Source organism: Stegastes partitus, unplaced genomic scaffold (assembly GCF_000690725.1).
Source record: "Stegastes partitus isolate 25-593 unplaced genomic scaffold, Stegastes_partitus-1.0.2 Scaffold403, whole genome shotgun sequence".
NCBI lineage: Eukaryota > Metazoa > Chordata > Actinopteri > Pomacentridae > Stegastes > Stegastes partitus.
In genome coordinates, this window is record NW_007578134.1 from 229441 (window position 1) to 248196 (window position 18756).

At 41.0% G+C, this 18756-nt stretch overlaps 1 protein-coding gene across 1 annotated transcript; it reads right to left on the reverse strand.

Moving 5' to 3' along the window:
- Positions 1-1072: 1072 nt before the first annotated feature.
- On the reverse strand, positions 1073-18520 carry entpd5b (ectonucleoside triphosphate diphosphohydrolase 5b). Its single transcript, XM_008285470.1, has 14 exons — positions 18491-18520; positions 12434-12657; positions 11969-12048; positions 11526-11669; positions 9920-9995; positions 9429-9464; positions 8446-8534; positions 8281-8363; positions 7939-8000; positions 7531-7632; positions 3904-4047; positions 3530-3586; positions 3232-3347; positions 1073-1797 (listed from the first exon to the last, which is right to left on the reverse strand). The coding sequence occupies exons 2-14, from the start codon at positions 12648-12650 to the stop codon at positions 1714-1716; spliced, it is 1290 nt and encodes a 429-aa protein (XP_008283692.1). The 5' UTR covers positions 12651-12657; positions 18491-18520; the 3' UTR covers positions 1073-1713.
- Positions 18521-18756: the final 236 nt, after the last annotated feature.

Consider the following 18756-nt stretch of genomic DNA (forward strand, 5'->3'; position numbering starts at 1 on the left):
AGGTATCAGTCCATCCATGGTTATTATTATTATAAATGAAGCATTGTGGTATAGAGATCTTCTACAGACACAAGGGAATGTACTTTTTATAGTCTGCAACATAAATCACATCATCACCTTTAACTTCCTTTTTTTGGGGGGGAAGAAAAGACATTAAAAAAATGTCCATTTCCACTAAAACTGTGACTCATCGCGCAAAATCTGTCAAAAATAATCGCATTTTCTTTTACTGCTTTGCATATCGTGCAGTGACATCTTGCCGTGGCAGCATTCGTGTTTCTCGCTAGTTTTCCCTCTTTGAACTCACCCTTGTGTTTGCCTCCTTCCTCACAGGTTCTGCAGACTCAGTGGTCGTCCTCTCGCAGCCACATGAACTGGTGACCATGACAACGGAGGGCCATACATATGGAGAAGATGTGGTCGCTCTGCTGTAGTCGGCCATTACGACAAACATCGCACTCTCACACACACACACACTGGCTGACAGTCACAGCGGACTCAAACATAGACGTCTATTTGTAAAAAGATTAATCACAGACTCTAACCCTTGTAGATATTTGTAATTAGCAACTAATGATGGTTTTATTTTGACAAGTGTGAAGTGGCAAAGTTTGTACAAAACAACATTTTTCCTCACATTTTTGAAAAAAAAAAAATGCTCCCAAAGAAATACTGAGACGGGTTTTATGAGACTATAATGACCAGGAAATGTTATGTGCATTCATCATTGTAAACAGAAGTCTGAGGTTGGGAAAAATAAATCATTGAAGTGATTGTCAGAAATAACCCAAAAGATCAGCCGCCGTGTTTCCATGTCAGGGTGCAGCACACTTTGGAGAAAATGAGAATTATTGACATGCTTTGGATTGAATAAACTAAACTTTGTTGTGTCTGTAGAAGGAAGCGATGCAAGATACTCTACACATTTGTTTGCCAGCCGCTGAAAAATCTTGAAAAAGAAACAAATCTTTGGCATTTGAAAGAGAAAAATGGAGTGATGTCAATTAGAACAACAGTAATTAATCTTTCATGTTAGCTGGTACCGGCTGTGTTTCATGCTGTCCAGAGATAAAGAAATACCTGATCAGTCATGTGAGAGCTTATTCAGAAAAGTAGTTTCCATCTCCCACAGCACATTAACTATTTCTAAAAAAAAAAAGTAAAACCATCTCACATCAGCATAAAAACACTTTGGAGCAAGTTTCTTTTGGATCTGGCTGCTAACTTTGTATCATGGAAACACGGCGAATGGCTGATTTGTCAAATTGAAATGTACCAGACATGTGAAACCCATTATCCTTATTGCTAATAACAAAAGAGTTGACATTAAAATCAGACAGCTCAGTATGTCCCATCGCTGCATGTAAACACTGGTGTTGCGCAGCTCAACAAGGCCCCCCTCCCCTCCCCGTAAAACATCTCAAACCAATTGTGTATCCAGTAACTCTGAGTCTTATTGGTAACATCTTTCATTCAGCCTCCAGTGCTTCACTTGTTCTCTGAGTAAGGCAACACATTGCTCATTTACAGCTCGACATATTAGCACTTGAGAATAAAAGAAATTAAGAATTACTCACGAGGTTAGTTCTGCCTTTGTGAAACAAACAGCAGATGCCTGGGGCTGTTAGATAAGGTAGTGCACATTACTTGTTTTGTTAGCGAGCGCCGCCTCGGTCGGCGTCTCAGCACCAGTGTCTGTTTCCTCGCTGCTCCTCAGTGGATCTTCAGGTTGTGGAAGTGGTCCAGCGTCGCGCCGAGAGCCCAGCTAGCCTCCACGTTGTTCACTTTCTTGGTCAGCTGGGAGGAGGAGAGAAAAATCACCAAATCACGCAAATGACTTTTGTATTTACAGAAATAAAGAAGTAACAGAATTTTGTGTATAATTGCTTCTTTTCATTCTTGGTTTCCATGTGTACAGGGAATTACTAAATATGTGTGAGACACAGAAATGAACATGTTCTACATTCAAGCCAGACAAGGTCACATGATGCTCATTAAGCTTCAAACATATTGTGAGAGGGTCATATTTTAACAGCAACTGTGATATTTTATAATAAACCGAACATAGTTTTAGGAACAGCGAGTGGAAACATATCTTAAGAATTAATGAGACACTACTCCTGGTCTCCTGGGTAAAAGTCCTGCTCTTTCCTATGCTGTCCTCGTCTTACACTTCGTTGGTAAAATACATTTCTTTTAAAATGAGAATGCAGTTTAGTCGTATAGAAGCGTATGTTTAGGGAAGTAAAGCTGTGCTGCACATCCTAAATAACTTGCATCACTTCAGAACAACGTTACAGAACAAAGGATTTCTCATCTGGCTGCTTTGACTCCTTCAACCTTGCATCTTTCTCACATCCTAGTCGACCCTGGCTTGTCTTAAACACATGAGCTCTGGCCAGACGTCACTAAGCGTCACAGAACTACCTGCAGTCCAAGTGACCACCTCCTCTGATTGCTGCAGTAGTAAAAACTAAGAAGCTCAACTTCAGGTGCAGCGTCTGGGGCAAGAATTTCCTTTGGCATTAATAAAGTTTTGTCGTTTCTTAACCGAGTACCATGGCTAATCTACAATACGTGTACTCAACATGCATGAAAGACATCAGCAGACTTTGATGTGTGGAAAGTAATACAAGCCAAGGTTCCAGTTTTAGATCCAAAAACGATCATGTGGATTCATGAGCTCTAGCTGGAGGCCATCGAGCATCCCAGAAGGCTTTATCATGGTGCTCGTTGCTAGCTAAACTCCCACAATGCTCTCTGTCTACACAAAACTACCCCTACTCCAAGTGACCTAATTCCTGCAGCATTAATCTCTAATATATCTTGCTCTGACGTGCATGTAGAGAACACAGGTTTTCAAAATGTTTGAACCTTGTGGAGCCAAAGTACATCCTACAATCTCCCCACTACATTTCTGAAGCTTCTAAACAAGTTTTCCGACCACCTATGTGACTTTAAAGAACAGCCTGGATGCAGAGATGCTTTTATTTAAACCTTGGATTGATTTTAATCAGTTTAATGTACCTAAAGCGTGTATCATCCAGGAAAACGCTATTGGATTGGGACTCAGTATCTGCAGATGCTAAATATTAAATGACTCAGATTGAAGGAAAGAAAAAATATCTTGATTGGGAAATCCCTCGGCACAAGTGAAGGAAGTGAGGAGACGCATTAGCATAATAAAAAGCACCCCGGTTCTGTTGGTGTTGTTGCGTAACACTTGCTCACCTGCAGCACAGTGCTCTCCTTGAAGCCAAAGCCATCCTTGAGTAGACAAGTAATGTAGGTCATGTCCATGCACAGGAAAGGACTGACGGGAGGGTACTTGGTCATCTTATTGCACACTAGGCAGAGAAAAGGGGAAATGGTGTCTGTTAGGTTGGATAATCAGTCATCTGTATTCAGCCGAGAGGACGACGGCAGGGTTTCAGAAGGAAACGAGCTCCATTGAGATGCACCAAGTGTCTCAAGTACAGGGAGCTGCAGATCTGTCAGGAGTCGTGATGCATTCCTTCGCCCATCTCACCCTCTTTGGCTCTCTTCTTGAAGTCTCTGACCTCCAGCATCCCTCCTTGGACGCCATCTGCAACAGGGAATGATCGGGGTCGTCTTACATTTTAAATGCTATACCATTCATTACAGGAGCAGATCTACATGCGCATTTCCATAACACTAATAATAGAGCTTGTGGCCTTTAAGCTTTGGACCGGCAGAGGATAGCAATTTCTGTAATACCCGCACACCTATAGCTCGTCAAATCCCCTGAGACAGGTGCAGATGACTCACATTTTTCTGCCTCTGTCTCGCATGTCGAGCATTGGAATGGGTAATAACACCCTGCTGGGTCTGTATAATTACACGAGGTGTGTACGCAGGGCGCGAGCATGTGTGTGCGCTCACCGATAAGGCCTGCATCCACGGCTCTGTCAAAGTAATAGGAGAACGCGTAGAAAACATTGCTGACTTCGAGCTCGTGCGGCTGATGAATAATCCCCTTCACCACCTTAAGTACTTCCTGATAACAAAGCTTGTATCCTGCATAACCTGGAGGAGAAGAAAACACAGACAGCAGTGTAAATTATGCATCTAATGTCGAGGCAATGTTATGAAATAATGTGTAATTCGGCTAAGTCCATTTTAATGGGGTTTCGCTGCTAATGTTTAGTGGCTGTCGCAGTTTCTGTCATCAGGGTTTCTGCAGCTTTTAATAAGTTCAATTTAAGACTTTTCAAGAACATTATGGTTTCAATTTAGGGCCCATTTCATGCCCATACTGGCAACAACAGAACAAAAGTCGGCCTTATTGTTAACTTCAGCGTTCAACATTGTGGAATTTGATGGTAAAATGTTGCCGTAGATCACAAAGTTCTCTGGAAGGAGTTTTTTCCTTTTTTTTAAATTAAAGAGCATGAATGAAGTTTCAATTTGAGAGCACTGTATCTTCATTTTACGGTCAGATTATGTCGTGTTTTCTCCTCAAAACCCTCAAATAAACTCTGCTTGGATGACAATCACTGTCCTGTGCTTCAGTTTCAGTGCATCTCCTCGTCCTCAAACTGTTTCTGTGTGAACATGAATCTAAAACTTTTAGATTTGTGCTCAAACAAATCAGTCAAGTGCCAGCTAATCCAAAGAACTCATTGCTGCCTCTTTATAGCATTCCTTACATGCAGGACTTTAGAAGTTTTTACCTTCACCAGGGTCTCCATTTTTCACTATTATAGCTTCATATATAGTCTTATCAAGTTTTATTGCTCCAATCCATTAATTTATTCATTTAATAATTAGTATCTGCCGGTACTGAGCCCCAAACTGATATCATTTTCCTATAAAACACAGCTACACAGTGCTCACCTGTAAGTTCACTGCAGTCATTAAAACCAATCCAATGTCTACAGTTAACTAAATGACAAAGTCAATAATTACCTGCATCCAAGCTGTTCTTAGACTTATTTTAATTGTACGAAATAACAAAGTAGAGTTATCCCACTTCCACTTAGTGCAGCATTGGTTTCTGTTTGTTGAACAAAATATAAACAAGGAGACAAATTAAATATGTCTTCATAAACAGCTTCTATTTGATTCAGTGCTGCATTAGTATTATTATTGTTATGCAGTACAATCACAACTCCCCTTCCAAGTGGTATAAATAAATTAACATTCACAGTCGGAAGTAATTAAAATAATCATTTCTCTTAGTGCAACATCGTAGTAAAGCATACATACTTACATTTCAAATTAAATGCAAAGTAGCGAAGCCACCAGCGGGCCTGATAAAAGGTGTTTAGGAACCTGGTTGTAAAGCTCAGGTGCTGCATAAAAAGTAGTGTTTCGAGCTGAATCGTGTGCAGACGGAGGCGAACTACGGCACTTCTTTGGCTTCCCATACGTGCAAATGGGCTGCTCATCCAGCGGGATGAATTCAATTACCCTCTCCGTGATCGTTTTTGGCCTCGTCGCTGTCTTGAGGAGGAAGTTTCTCTCTGCTTTTAAACGTATCCTCCGGTGTGCGTTGCTTCGGTGCAGCCGTTACCTGAGCGAACCCGACTGTTTACTTTTTGGTGTCGTATCAAACTGGTTGTACTGAATGCAGCTCTGTTTACTCTCAAAACATTTACACTGGAGACATTATAAGGCGGACTGCTTTTTTTACCCCCAATTTAAGATACTTCCACACTGCGTTCATTCTAAATGCCTCCTATCACAAGTTGTGTTCTTCCCTTTAAGAAACCTATGTGACAGCAATCATAAAGCAAAGCCTTGTGCTCAATAAAGCTGATACCAAACAGCTAGAAAATGCTCCGACTGACCCTGATCCTAATCTTTTCGATCGAACTGAGACGTCCATAGATGTGCACAACAGCATGTTCCCTTCGGTGTTTGTTTACACTGTGGCTCTTACAGGAGGTTCTATTGTTTAACTGGGTTCAGGAGATCACTGCCAGCATGAATCACCCAAATCAAGGACCTCGAGTACGCAATTATTTTAATGGTGCCATCACTTTTTTCACATTTAATTTGTAAAGGCGTACTGCTGCACGGAAACACATCCGCGATAATACGGTTTGGCGTTCAAGTGTTAATTATGCTCAGTTGTGCCACACAGAAAAGAGAACCTTGGAAAATGAGCTCCATAGTTGTCCAGTTTAGCCCAACACAATAGAAATGAACAGGTTATGTTTTTTATTAGTTGATGATTTGGTGAGCGCATTGGTCATTAATGGCACAAACATGTTCCATTAGATTAACATGTGATGCATCAACATGGGGCGACTTGGCATCAAACTGCAGCTCTGTCAGTGGTCAACAACAAAGCTGACATTCTGCTGGTTTGGGGGCTTGTGACAAAAACAATCGTACACAAATCTGGAGCTGCAAGTGAGGAACTGAAGTCAAACTGAAGCAAAGGACGATTTGTGCAGCACATAGATTTCCACTGAGCAGGATCAGGGTTTAGAGGAACAAAATCTGATGTTCGCAATAATGCTCGCAAATTTAAAGGCCGTGCTCCTGAAGAAAGGAAAACAACTCCACATGTCCAGAGGTCACTGACTGGAGTTGGAAAAGTAGCTAGCAAAGAGCGAGCGGTGCTGGGGAAGGACATGGTGACAGTATTATATGATTGCTGGTGGCTTTTTATAGGGGTTTGATCTTTTTTTCTAATGTCTCAAGCGACTAACACCTTCACACCCAAAGTTCCTAATTTTCTTGTCCGAGGCGCAGCAGGCTTCGGATCTGCTATTTTCAACTTTAACAGACATTAATTCGAACTTCTAGCCGGAGCTATTTTTCAAGGAGGAGAGTTAATTGATTAATTCTGAGCAGGCTGCACTGTTTGAATTAGAGTTCCCTGATCTCGTTCTGTAGCTTTTATTACACACAAAAGATTTCCATAAAACACAGTTAAAAGAAAGACTGAGGTTAATGCAAATTTAATGAAGTCATGTTACCTGTCAAATTCCTATTTAAGACACTTTAAGGCCTAAAATTCAGATTATTGGATTTTAGATATTTATAAGGCTTTGGTCGTGTATTTTGCTCAGATCTGAAACATGACCGTGATTACACCAGAAGTTTGTAATCCGTTTGGTTTAATGTGAAGAAAATTAAAGGGAAAATCTAAATGAATGTTTCTGGAGTTCCTTTTAACAAACAGCAGCTTTTTTAAATTAAGTCTACTCACAAGTTATTATACATGAAGTGCTTTTCATGATGCCAACTTGTGCTTCCAGCAATTGTTCTTCCACCATCACAGAGAATCTTCCAGTTACTTTAACAGGTGTATCCTACATGGAAGTACTTTAATCAAGTGATATAACTGCTGCTCCTTAATGGGTGTTGTTTGATTTTAACAGTAATGCAACTGTGCCGCTAATAACGGATGCTGTGGAACAAAAGAAAAGTCTCATTTGGCAGCCCGAGCTCCTGTGTCCCCACTTCTCTTCTTCGCATCCTCTCCGGGAGGAAGAGGCGCGAAGGGAGCGAGGACAAACGCGAAGAGCGCCCTGAAAGTAAATGGGATCTTACCATCTGGGTCGCCGCTCACTTGGTACGTCAGCCCTCCAAAGCTCCATTCATCCCTGAACTTCTTTGGCAGGCAGGAACTTTTAAAAACCTGCCACTCCAACCCTGAGAAGAGACAACACAAGACTCGTTTAATCCTCTAACAGCTTCACACAATGTTGCCGTGGTCTGAGACTGACTCATCAACTAAATTTTTCTCTGAAGCCCTCCGGTGATTCATCTCCGCGTATCACTCGTATTGTTTATCACAAAGGAGGACTTGAAGCAACATCCCACATAAGCGTCTTCCTCTTGTTACCTACACCTCTCAGCATTTGGAGAAAGAGGCAGCAGGGAGGAAAATCGCCTGAGAGACCACCTTCAGTGACACAAGGCAAACACAGAGCCACACTAATGGCTGCAGCACGGTACCTTGTGCACCCAGAGCGCCCAGCGTGGCCAGCCGCGCTGCCATTAGTCCATGTCCGAGATAACTGCGCGAAACAAAGGATTGTTGTGCGGTTACAAAAGCAGCAGGAACAGACTGTGCATGTAACAAATAAGTCATTCTGAAAATAGGCCAAACGAGTGGTGTGAGCCTATTATTCACATCCTAATGACTAAACACATACTAGAAGTTTTGTCTAATTAAGAGCGGATCCAAGTGAAGTTACAGCAAAGTTAGTGGCATTTGTGACATAACTGGAGGCTAATTTGAAAACTTTTAAAAATGCTGAATAGAGATTAAATCAAGATTTGAAGGATTTGTTGTACCTGTGAGTGTATAATTCGAATGTTGAGTTGAAGAAATCAAGTCTGGCAACAAAATCAGTATCAGGAGCACTTTCGATGGTTTTCTGCAGACGAATATGAAACACAGAGGATTACTAATCACTACAGACTTTATTCAATATGTAAAGAAATTAATGAGCAACTAACCCTCAGTTTGGGCAGGAACGTGATCTGCGTGGACCCTCCTCCTAAATCCAGTATCCCCACCGTCTTCTTGCTTTGTGCTTTCAGGTGCCCTGAAAATATTTCCCAGTTTAATCCAGCAGCCACAACAGAGAAGAGCTCATCAGTTACACCTGAGATGCTATCTTCAAAAGGCCTATTTGGCACACGTGTACGAGGCAGAGGTATAAAATTGCAGCGTTCAGCCTGATAAAGATCAGAGCAAACCCTTCAGGCGAGGACCTCATAGTGTTCAGCCTCTATTTGTGAACATGGGTGTGTAATTTCAGACACAAAGTTAAATTTGGGTATACAGTAGCTGAGATCAGAAAACTTCTGTATAATCAGTTGGGCTGCAGTCTGCGAGTGGACTAGGTGGTCGATGCGCTCTCATCCGACAAAAATTCTCATTGATCGGACAATCGCCGAGGTTAGTTTCATCAAGAGAAAGGCGCTACATCGACAGCCTCCCGGGATTAATTAATAATCCATTATTTCTGACATGCATTGAACGTTCAGAATCAGCTTTAAACCAACTGACACCGCGTCGAAGAAATCATCCGTGTGGCTGCATTTTGTTCAAAAAAGATGGACAAAAAGTGGAAGGGAAAACTTGGAAAAAACAAGTTTTTATATTACAGCTCAACAACCAACATGACAGATCATCTAAAAACAGCAGCTAACCTGTTTGTTAAATCCCTCAATAGCTGATGTAGTTCTGCTTTCAGAAATCATATGAAGAGAAGCTGCTCATTTCATTATAAAATAACCTGATTAACACCATTTAATATGCTGTAAATACTACCGTTTAATGTTTATTTAGAATTAATTTAGGCTCATAAATCTAGCAGATAGAGTACACCCTTCACCTTCGCTCCAATCGAACATTTTCTCTGGCTGACTGGAATCAGGAAAAAAAAAAGAATGTGTTTAATGTTTTCAGGTGAACATGAGTTAACGGTACTTGCCTGTTAGAAAGTTCACAGTTATCCAAGCCAGGATTCCTACATTTACAGAAAATATCACAGAAAACAGTCATTTTAGTCATTTCGGAAAAGCTGACGACAAATTTAGCAACACACCAACACACGCAAGTAAGAGCTGTGATTCCATAAACAAGGCTGAAACGCTGACAAATCAATTACAGCGTGGCACGGCAGACAAAAACATTTTTTTTTCACCACATAATTACTGATTTTTAGGGTCAGAGCGACTTTGTGGTGAATAGCTATTTCATTTTTCTGTAAGTGTCATCATAAAAGACAGCTATAATCTACAGCTATTTAGCTAAATCCCTTCAGTAAACAAGGATTCTTTGGAGAAATTGCACAGCAGGCTCTCAAAGTGGGGCAGACAGCTCGGCGATGCCACCTACGAAACGCCCGCAGACAGGACGCGAGGGGCTGCGAATAAGTGACGACATCGCTGCTCGTCAGGACGGAGGGTGGGCAGACGTTACCTTCGTTCGTGCCGTTCATTATGCTGACGCTGTCGTCTGGGACCAAAAAAGGAGATTCATCAAACACGTGTTGAACCTGAGGAGAGCGAAAGAGGGAGGAGAGTCGGGGATGAGAGAGGATGAGAGCGGCGGTGGAAAGGCCTTAATGTTATCTACTGTAATGGGAGCTCATCCAGAGGTGCCCTCCGCTTGAAGGGATTAATTAATTCCCTCAGGGGGATTAATAAAGTATCATTTATCTTCCAAGGTGCCCCGGGGCTATCCATTACTATCTTATCCCCTCCACAAGAGCCTCCCGCGCTAAGCTCACAGGGCTCCGATAACAATGCTTTTCCTTGTCTCTCCACTACCTGCCATAACACTGGAAATATTCTCTGCTTTCCTGGCCGCTGCTCGGCTGGTTAAGAGGTTGTACTTTCTCATCAAAGTGTCAGACAAACTCCCCCCCCCGATAAGGAACTGCACTCTACTGTACAGGATCTTGATAGTGTGTAAACAGCACCTCGGAGATCTCGGTTTTTCACTGCGGGCATTTACAGGAGCAGCCCTGTAATCGAGCCTTTCATCCGTTCTGTTTCCACTTCGCTGTAGGATTTGACAGCTTCGACCGCAACGTTAACTCTGAGTGCACCGAAACAACAACAAATAGAACTTACTCAACATCGCTCCAGATCTGTGAGCACGTAGGAAATAGAACACTGGAAGTTTATTAGTTGTTACGGGAGCGTAATGTGGTGTATTTCACACTGCTGATGCCGATATTAGAGAAGAGAATATTGGTTGCTTTCCTCGATTTTAACATTAATAAACAGCAGCTTCGTTGTCGGTAGTTTCTTCCAAAAATGAATCTGTTAAAGGTTCTACAGGTGCGCTTCTTATGGTTGGAACTTGCTCAGAGGTTCAGGCTGCCCTAAAAAGCAAGTTCCTGCAGTTTATTGTCTCCAAAGTAATAAAGTACATTTACTCAAGTATTGTACATAAGAACACTTTCCAGTTACCTTTATACTTTAGCTCCACTACCTTTTATAGGGAAACATATACACTCCACTACACTACAGCTTTTTTTTAGGATGAGGAAAATAAGAAGCTGTAACAAAACACACAGTTATCGATTGAACCAGTTCTTTCCAACAGTTTTCCAGAAGGCAGTCGGCTCACGTTTCACACGTCTATGAGTTGTTAACAGCTTCATCAAATAGTGATTCCCCCCCCCCCCCCCCACTTTGAACTTCTGTTTCATGATTAGAGAAAAAACTAAACAGATTTGGGACCAGAACTGTCACTTATCATATAATTTGTCCATGGATTTATCTGTTGTTCCTGAATATAAACCTGGATATAAAGTAGTTCAAACCTGCAGCAGCTACAACAGCAACCTGCTGCTGACACACTGATGCTTCAATATTAACAATATAATGACGGCACACATAATAATTTATCAGTCAGAGGGACCAAACCAGGACTTTTGACACTTTAACTACATTTTGCTGCTTTGTACTTTAAGTCCATGCAGGACTGCTACTCGTGATGGAGTATTTTTACTTTGCTGCATTGGTACTTTTACTGAAGTATTTCAATACTTCTTCCACCACTGGTTCTCTTTTACCTGGTCCAGAATAGCCTGAGCTTTCTCTGCAGACAGCAGCCGAAGTCCAGCTGTGGCTCTGAGGACTAAAGGAGTTCTCTTCCACACCAGACGAGGCACCGTCTTCTTGGCCACCTTCAACAGCATCCTCACTGTTTGTCCAGCCTTTGAAAACAGACACAGCGATCACTATAAAACAGCTCTGCACAGAACTGTCTTGACAACAGGGTGACTGGTCAGAGATGAGAAAACACTTGTAAAGGAAAAGAAAAAAAAAAAAACTGCCTGAACCTTCACTTGTTTGTCATTTTGCTTTTCTCACTTTTCTCACTTCCCACTGACTTTCATTAGCAATGTGAGTCCTGCAGAGGGAGGCTACTGGCAGCGTTTCTGAATATAATGGAGAGCCAGTGGACCTTTTCCTTCAGCTCAATATGATTGATTGGATTTGACAATGAACTCACCATTTCAGGGGAGTCAGCATATGCCGACAAACCGGGCTTTATGGAATGGAACATCTCATTGTCCAAAACAGGCAGCTCCGCTAAAAGAAACAAGATCCACCCACATATCAAACACGCAGCAGCTATTAAAGGCATTAAGAGGTTTAAATCTGCTTGAATCTGACAAATTAGGCCTATTACTAGAACAGTACATGAACTCTGGCGTAACCTGTGTTCCCTGAGATGATCATTTACAGGTTTACAGAATGTGGAGGCTGTGAGAATAGTGGAAAGGCACAGATTTTCACTTATATTTTGTCGACTTCTACAGTCAAGCTTGTTACTCTGCACTAAATCAGTGAGGTTAAGTGTTTCACACACAATTTACATACATTACATAAAACCCTTCCTGCATATGATTTAACCCGCCTCTCAGCCTGGATGCTGATATTATACGATGAATTTTAAAAAAAAAAGCAGAATTACCTGATTCACTATGGATGAAGGTGTAGACGTGAATGCGCGTTCCTGTGCTGCCTGCATCAAACATCACCGCGTAGAAGATGCGGCTGTGGTTTGCCGGTCGGCTGAGACTCGGAAGGATCCTGGACCAGTCCAGGAAAGAGGTCTGGGCTTGGGCTCGGCTCAGCCTCACGACGGCGAGCAGGACCAGGAGGAGAAGAGGCATGGTGGGTGGCTTCATCTTCACTCTGGAGGAACAGGAAAACCCAACAGGTCCTCTTATTGCACCTCCTTAACGCTAATATTCACCTAAATTGTCCTGAAGCGCTGCAGAGAGCAGCTCCCACCGCTGCTGACTAGTAATGGACGTTAAATTACAGCATGACAACAGCAACAGGAAGCAATCAGGTTATTTGCACTACTGAACGTGACCACACCCCGTCAGACTTCCCAACATCAGCCTCTTCACCTGCTTAGTCAACTCCTGCAGAACATTTAGAAAACATCACAGTTTCACCGTGTTCGACTTTAATTGCTGGACTTTAATCGTTTCATCTCGGCCTTCAATCGATACACGGCAACTGAAGCGCGTCTCAACATCTCTCTACAGAAGTGCAGAATTATGGAAAGTTAAAAGCACCACTCGAGCGTTGCTGTGAGAATCTCCTGCTGAGACACTGTCACACTGATTACACACACAAATTCGAGAGACTGGGGACATTTAACTGCAGAAATCCCACCGTTTTTTAAGTTCCCATTTTAAATTTCAACTGTTTAACTTGTATTTTGGTCTGGAGCGAGTTACAAAGATTAATAGAAATGCGACAACTGGACAGTTAATGGGATCTACAGCATGACTTCACAGTTACAAGGCTGTCAAACAACTGGTCCCCCAAGCTCTGTCCCTGTATTCCTTCATTATTTATTTATCGCTGAAATGTTCCAGAAACTAAGTGGTATCTACAAAGAAGAGTTATGGCCGCAGATGAATCCCTCAAGGTTTCATTTGCCTATCGCTCCTCTGTGTGACTTCTGCACTTGTGACCTGGATGTTTGCTCATTTAAATCTGCACAAAACGACACACTAATCATCAAATTACACGAATATGCATAAACTTTCATAAACTGTTTGGCACTGCCAAATGCTCGAGGAGATCTGGTGCAATCATTTGCAATCATGACTTGTTTTTTTAATTTTTGCATCACACCTCCACACCTGCCATTAATAAATATTTATCCAAAACTCTAATGGGACTTATTTCCCAGCATGTGACCGGGGAGCTCTACTGGGGGAACGGGACCGTCATTACTCAAATCATAGAGGTTTTTTTTTTCTCCTGAGTTCCTGCAGTGTGCATGAAATGCGCAGTATGAGCTTCACTTGTTTAGCCTATTATTACTGCTCCTACTGAAACTGAAAAAACTCCAGGTAAAGGTAAAGATGCACAGATGTCACCCCTCTGAGCTCCAAAAACTGCAGGCAGGTTTGAAAGGCATGTTTTCTTTTGGATTACACCATCTATTGGAGACAGAAACTGTAAAAACAGAAAGAATCGTTGGATTTTTGACTTTTCGAAGGACTTTGAAATCATATGTGATGTACAGTTTTGTCAAAGTTATCAAGATCTAAGCTTAAAATCATGATGTTTCAGCATATTCGTTGTATACAACATGTCTTGTCTAAAAAACATGTCAGAAATTAACTGTTTGCACCAGAATCTGAAAAAAAGCAACTGAGAAATCATGACTGAAACAGCTATGACACAATAGTCACATGACAAAATCTATTTTCACTTGAACTGCAGGTTTTCACAGAGTAGAGTCAAGACAAATATGGAAAAATAAATCAGATTCAGAGCAAAATAAAACACACCGAAGCAACAAAATAAACGCTGCGTGGCTCAAAAACTGTATGCAAAGAGCAAGATGTCAGCAAGTTGTTGGAGGATACCTTCAGCACGGTGAAACATCCTTCTATAAAGTGAAAAACATCTCGTTTGTAGCGCTGGAAAAAAGTTTTAACAACATTTTTTGTATTTTAATTCAACTTTTTCTCTCTACAGCTACACCAAGGAGTTGATTCTCGAGGTTGATTCATCCATGTATTAATGAAGTTTTTTCATATTTAAAACCAGAGCGCCTTACATACTCTCTGGACGGACGATTAATACTAAAGACTTCCATTAATGAGAAGTAGGACGGTCATTATTTCTCATCTTTACTGACAGCTGACTGCCCTATCCTTCAAGATCCCCTGATTTTGCATTTTTCTTCACTTCTAAACTCGCAGCTTTATTGTTCTTGACCCAGTGCAAAACTCTCTGCTTTTCTCTACATTATTTTTGACTTGAGGTGGTTCATTTTTTGAGCATTAAAGTGTACTATCTATTTTTTATTTTGACTTGCGATCTAGATTCCTGTGTTGTGCGGCTTTTTTGATTCATGGACTGATGCATGCAGCAACAACATGCTTGGATGTCTGTTACTAAATTATCTTCTCATTACTATCAATCTTAAAACTCAAACATGACATTTTACAGGGACACAGCAGACCAATAAAAGGGTTAATGGCATTTGAGGGGAACATGTATGACTAAACTTCATAAGTCTGGCTTTGTGTACTGAGGTTTAAAGCCCTCAGGGACGTTTGTCTCTGTACACTGTGGACAGTATGTTCTGATACAGAGCAAAGAAAAAAAAAAAAAGACTTGCCAGGCGGTAAGAACAAAGATAATCTTCTGTCATTGTCACTGCCGTCTGAACGTAGCAGGAACACGCAAATGAATGTTTGCGTTCTCAAACTCAAAGTCCCTGAAATCTTTGAAGTACTCCGCTCTTAAATATGTGGATATATCAAAAACAAACATAAAATAATCTATAATAATCTTTTATTGTCATAAAGGATTAGCTAACCGTGCAATTTCATCAGGAGTTTTGTGATGCTCTGTTTTTGTAGTTATTAAAGATTCACGTCTAGTTTTTTTTCTTTATGTTTTGCCTATTTAGTACTTTTTTTTTGCATTTAAACCTGCTTTTACTATTTTATTTTTAGGTTTTGCCTGATTAATGTATTTTATACATCAAACCTGCTCTGTCCTATTATTCTTAATCACCTCTGAAGCTATTTGAACCATACTGAACCGTCTGAAAGGTGAATAAAGTTCGATTGGATTAACTGATTGCATTTTTTATGTTTTTTTTTACACCCAATTGAATGTATTTGTGCTTCGAGATGGCATAGCATGTGCAAGATCTTCCTATGCAACTGAATTAATTAAGTGGTTTGCCCAACAATGGAGATTTTATAACGAGAATAAACATACTTTTATTGCAGCATTACCAGACGTGAACCATGAAAACTTACCCATAAAAAATCTACTTCCACTGTGTCCATAAAGTTAATAATCCATTTTAATACGAGCTAACGAGGTGCCGCTGAACAGGAGCAGTATGCGAGTCAAGTGGGTAAAAATGATGCGTTATTAGAACAAAAGAGGAGGAATATGGAGCTGGTCCTCTCTATATGTCACAGGTTGATGCATACAGGACGTCAGTATTTCTGAAAAACAAACTCAGGCTCAAAACATTACTGATGCAGCTAAAGACAGGCGACAAATCAGAAAAAAAACCAACATAAAGTGTTTTAACTGTACCTTAGCACTTAGACTTTGGACCTCATATGGTGTTTTGATGATTACGGTAGAGATCACGAATTAACACATCAGTCACAAATCTCATACCGGTGCTCCTTTGGGCTGAGATCTAGTGACTGTGAAGGCAGCATATGATTCACATCATCTTCATCAAACCAATCAGTGGCTCCTCGTGCCCTGTGAATGGAGCCTGTCATCCTATATTGATTTGCAGTGACCCTTCCATCTGAAGGAACAAATGGACCAAAATTAATGCCCCCCCCACAGCCTAACAGGGGTCACTGCAGTGGTCAGTGGTCCAGGACATTCTCCTGGTCTACGCCACACATGCACTCACTTGTTGAGAATATGGTGAAGGATGACTCATCTCACCAGGTCACTTTTTCCTCATGTCTCTGGTTTTCACACCACTCAACCCTCAAACGTGCACTCATCTTTGTAATGAAGGGTTTATGCACCACAGCCTGACTATAATATCCCTCTCTGACTGTTCTGCTGACAGTCTGATCACATCCTGAACCGACGCTTTCAGTCACCTGAGGAAGAGTTTGGCTTTTTTCCTTATATATCGCACTAATGCACGAGCATCACGGTTCTTTTAAATGCGCGCTGCCGACCACAGTTTCTGGCTGAACGATTGGGGGACAGTATCCAATTGCAATTTTCCTGACAGATGTTGCGATATAATTTTTAAAGTTGAGCCTTGGCTCCATTTTTACTGCGTAAAAGAATTAAAACATATCATTAAGTATTATCACACAAGATCCCAAAAGTGTGACGATCACACAAGGAGGACAGCTGGACTTTTTAAAATCACCGACACCACAGCTTCGATTCAGGGTCAGACGTAAAGATGGCCTCACACTAAAAGCCTAGCCGGGTTTGAAATCACACACGTAAGAAAAAAACTTCACAGACATTCTTCCCTCTAATCTCAAACATGCAAACACTACCAGAAGTATTGCAACATCACTCACTATGTTATTAAGATGATCACAGCTGAGGGAGCAGTCAGGGAGCAGAGCACCACCTCATGTGGAAAGAAGATGGAAACAATATGGAGACTGTGGGGCAACAACCTGCTGTAACGCTGGTAGCACTTCACAGCGAGAAATAAACAAAAGCAGACCTGGGTGAACAAATTTAACTCAACAGCTGGCAGTATTACTACCTAACTGTTATCTAACAACATCTTAAATAACTAATGTTATAGCTTACCACCCATTACGTTATGCCTCTTGCATACAGCGAACACTTTCTCTCCCATACATCTAAATACAGACGTCACTTAAATCATGTTCCTACCAAAAGCTGAGCAGCCGTTGTGACTGAAGCTCCTGCCATCTGTGCCCCAACAATGAAACCACTTTCAAAGCCGCTTAAATCTTTTCTTCTTGACATCTCGACACAAAACCTGAATAAGCCAGACTTTAACTAGAACCAATACATTGGTATCAACTTGATAGTAAAGCTCTGAAAATGTATTTCTTATTATTTGTTATTGTACTACAGTTACTGAAAGTACCACAGCTGTCGCATGTAGTCAACTGGAGACTTCTCAATCATCCATTACATTTTTGGTAATATTAATATTTTGCCATATATCAGTAAACTACTATATGTCTTATTTAGAATATATTAGGTAGTAACAGCAGAAATGTTATGGCACAATAAAAGTTTGTTTTTTTTTTCTTTTGGCACAATATTGTTTTAAATACCAGTATTGTCTTTTTTATATTGTTTAAAAGCATCCTGCAAAGGTTTTAAAATGAAAAGCTGTATACAGAAAAACTCTTCTTATTTAAAATCATTGGTAGCAACTAGCAAACTTATGACGCCTCTACCTCAGTATGACTGGATGTTTATTGTACCATGCAGTACACCTGTGTTGTTCTGAAGCACCTGTAGTCGTTTCCTCCAATCATTTCTTTGGGTTTTCCTTTAATTTGTCACCTATATGTGGTTAAACCAGCTGACTGAGCGATAATTAAGCAGCCGACACTTGCAGCATTTAACCATTTGTTGTCCGTCAACGTTATAAATAACCAGCGCTGCAGTCAGCAGTCCGTTAGCTTTTTAATGTATTAATTAAATTCACCCGACAGCCATCCTCTGTACGGTAAACACACTTTTCTTGCCTTGCTGAAGCATTTCCTCCCGCTGACAGCTCAACACCGACGTTAGCTGCCGGTAAGTTTGCTGAGCGTCGCTTAGCTCGTCGCTAGCATGAATTGCTAAAGCTAGCCGGTGAAGTTTGACGGCAGGCTAACGTCAGCTAGCTTCCCGCTGCGAGTGACGCCAAGTTAACTGGTGGGAAAATAAACAAACACCGAACAAACTCACTGAAAACAGTGAAATATAAACTGTACAGGACCAGAGGATAGGTTAGTTTAGTGTTATGTGAACGTTAAACTCAGCTGAAGCTCACCATGATGTCCGACTGGCAGCTCTGCTCTGACTGCCGGCTCCGAGTGACGTCATCAAGACTGTTTATTTTTTTTATTTTTAATTTATTTATATAAAAACAAAACCTCCGCAGAACTTATATAATATATTAAATACAATAAATAAAATAAGGATAAATAAATAGAATAAAAATATGTTTTAAAATTAGGATAAATTCTTGACGCTCAATAATGTGCAATAACTTGGTACAATATCTACATTATCTATGAGCAATGACATGCCATTTAT

Excerpts from the sequence above, each read along its gene's own strand:
- entpd5b (XM_008285470.1), bottom strand. The coding sequence starts at position 12,650 with ATGAAGCCACCCACCATGCCTCTTCTCCTCCTGGTCCTGCTCGCCGTC. Across the intron at positions 8,364-8,445 it reads CGTTCCTGCCCAAACTGAGG|AAAACCATCGAAAGTGCTCC; the intron begins GTTAGTTGCTCA and ends ATTCGTCTGCAG. Across the intron at positions 7,633-7,938 it reads GGGCGCTCTGGGTGCACAAG|GGTTGGAGTGGCAGGTTTTT; the intron begins GTACCGTGCTGC and ends GTCTCTTCTCAG.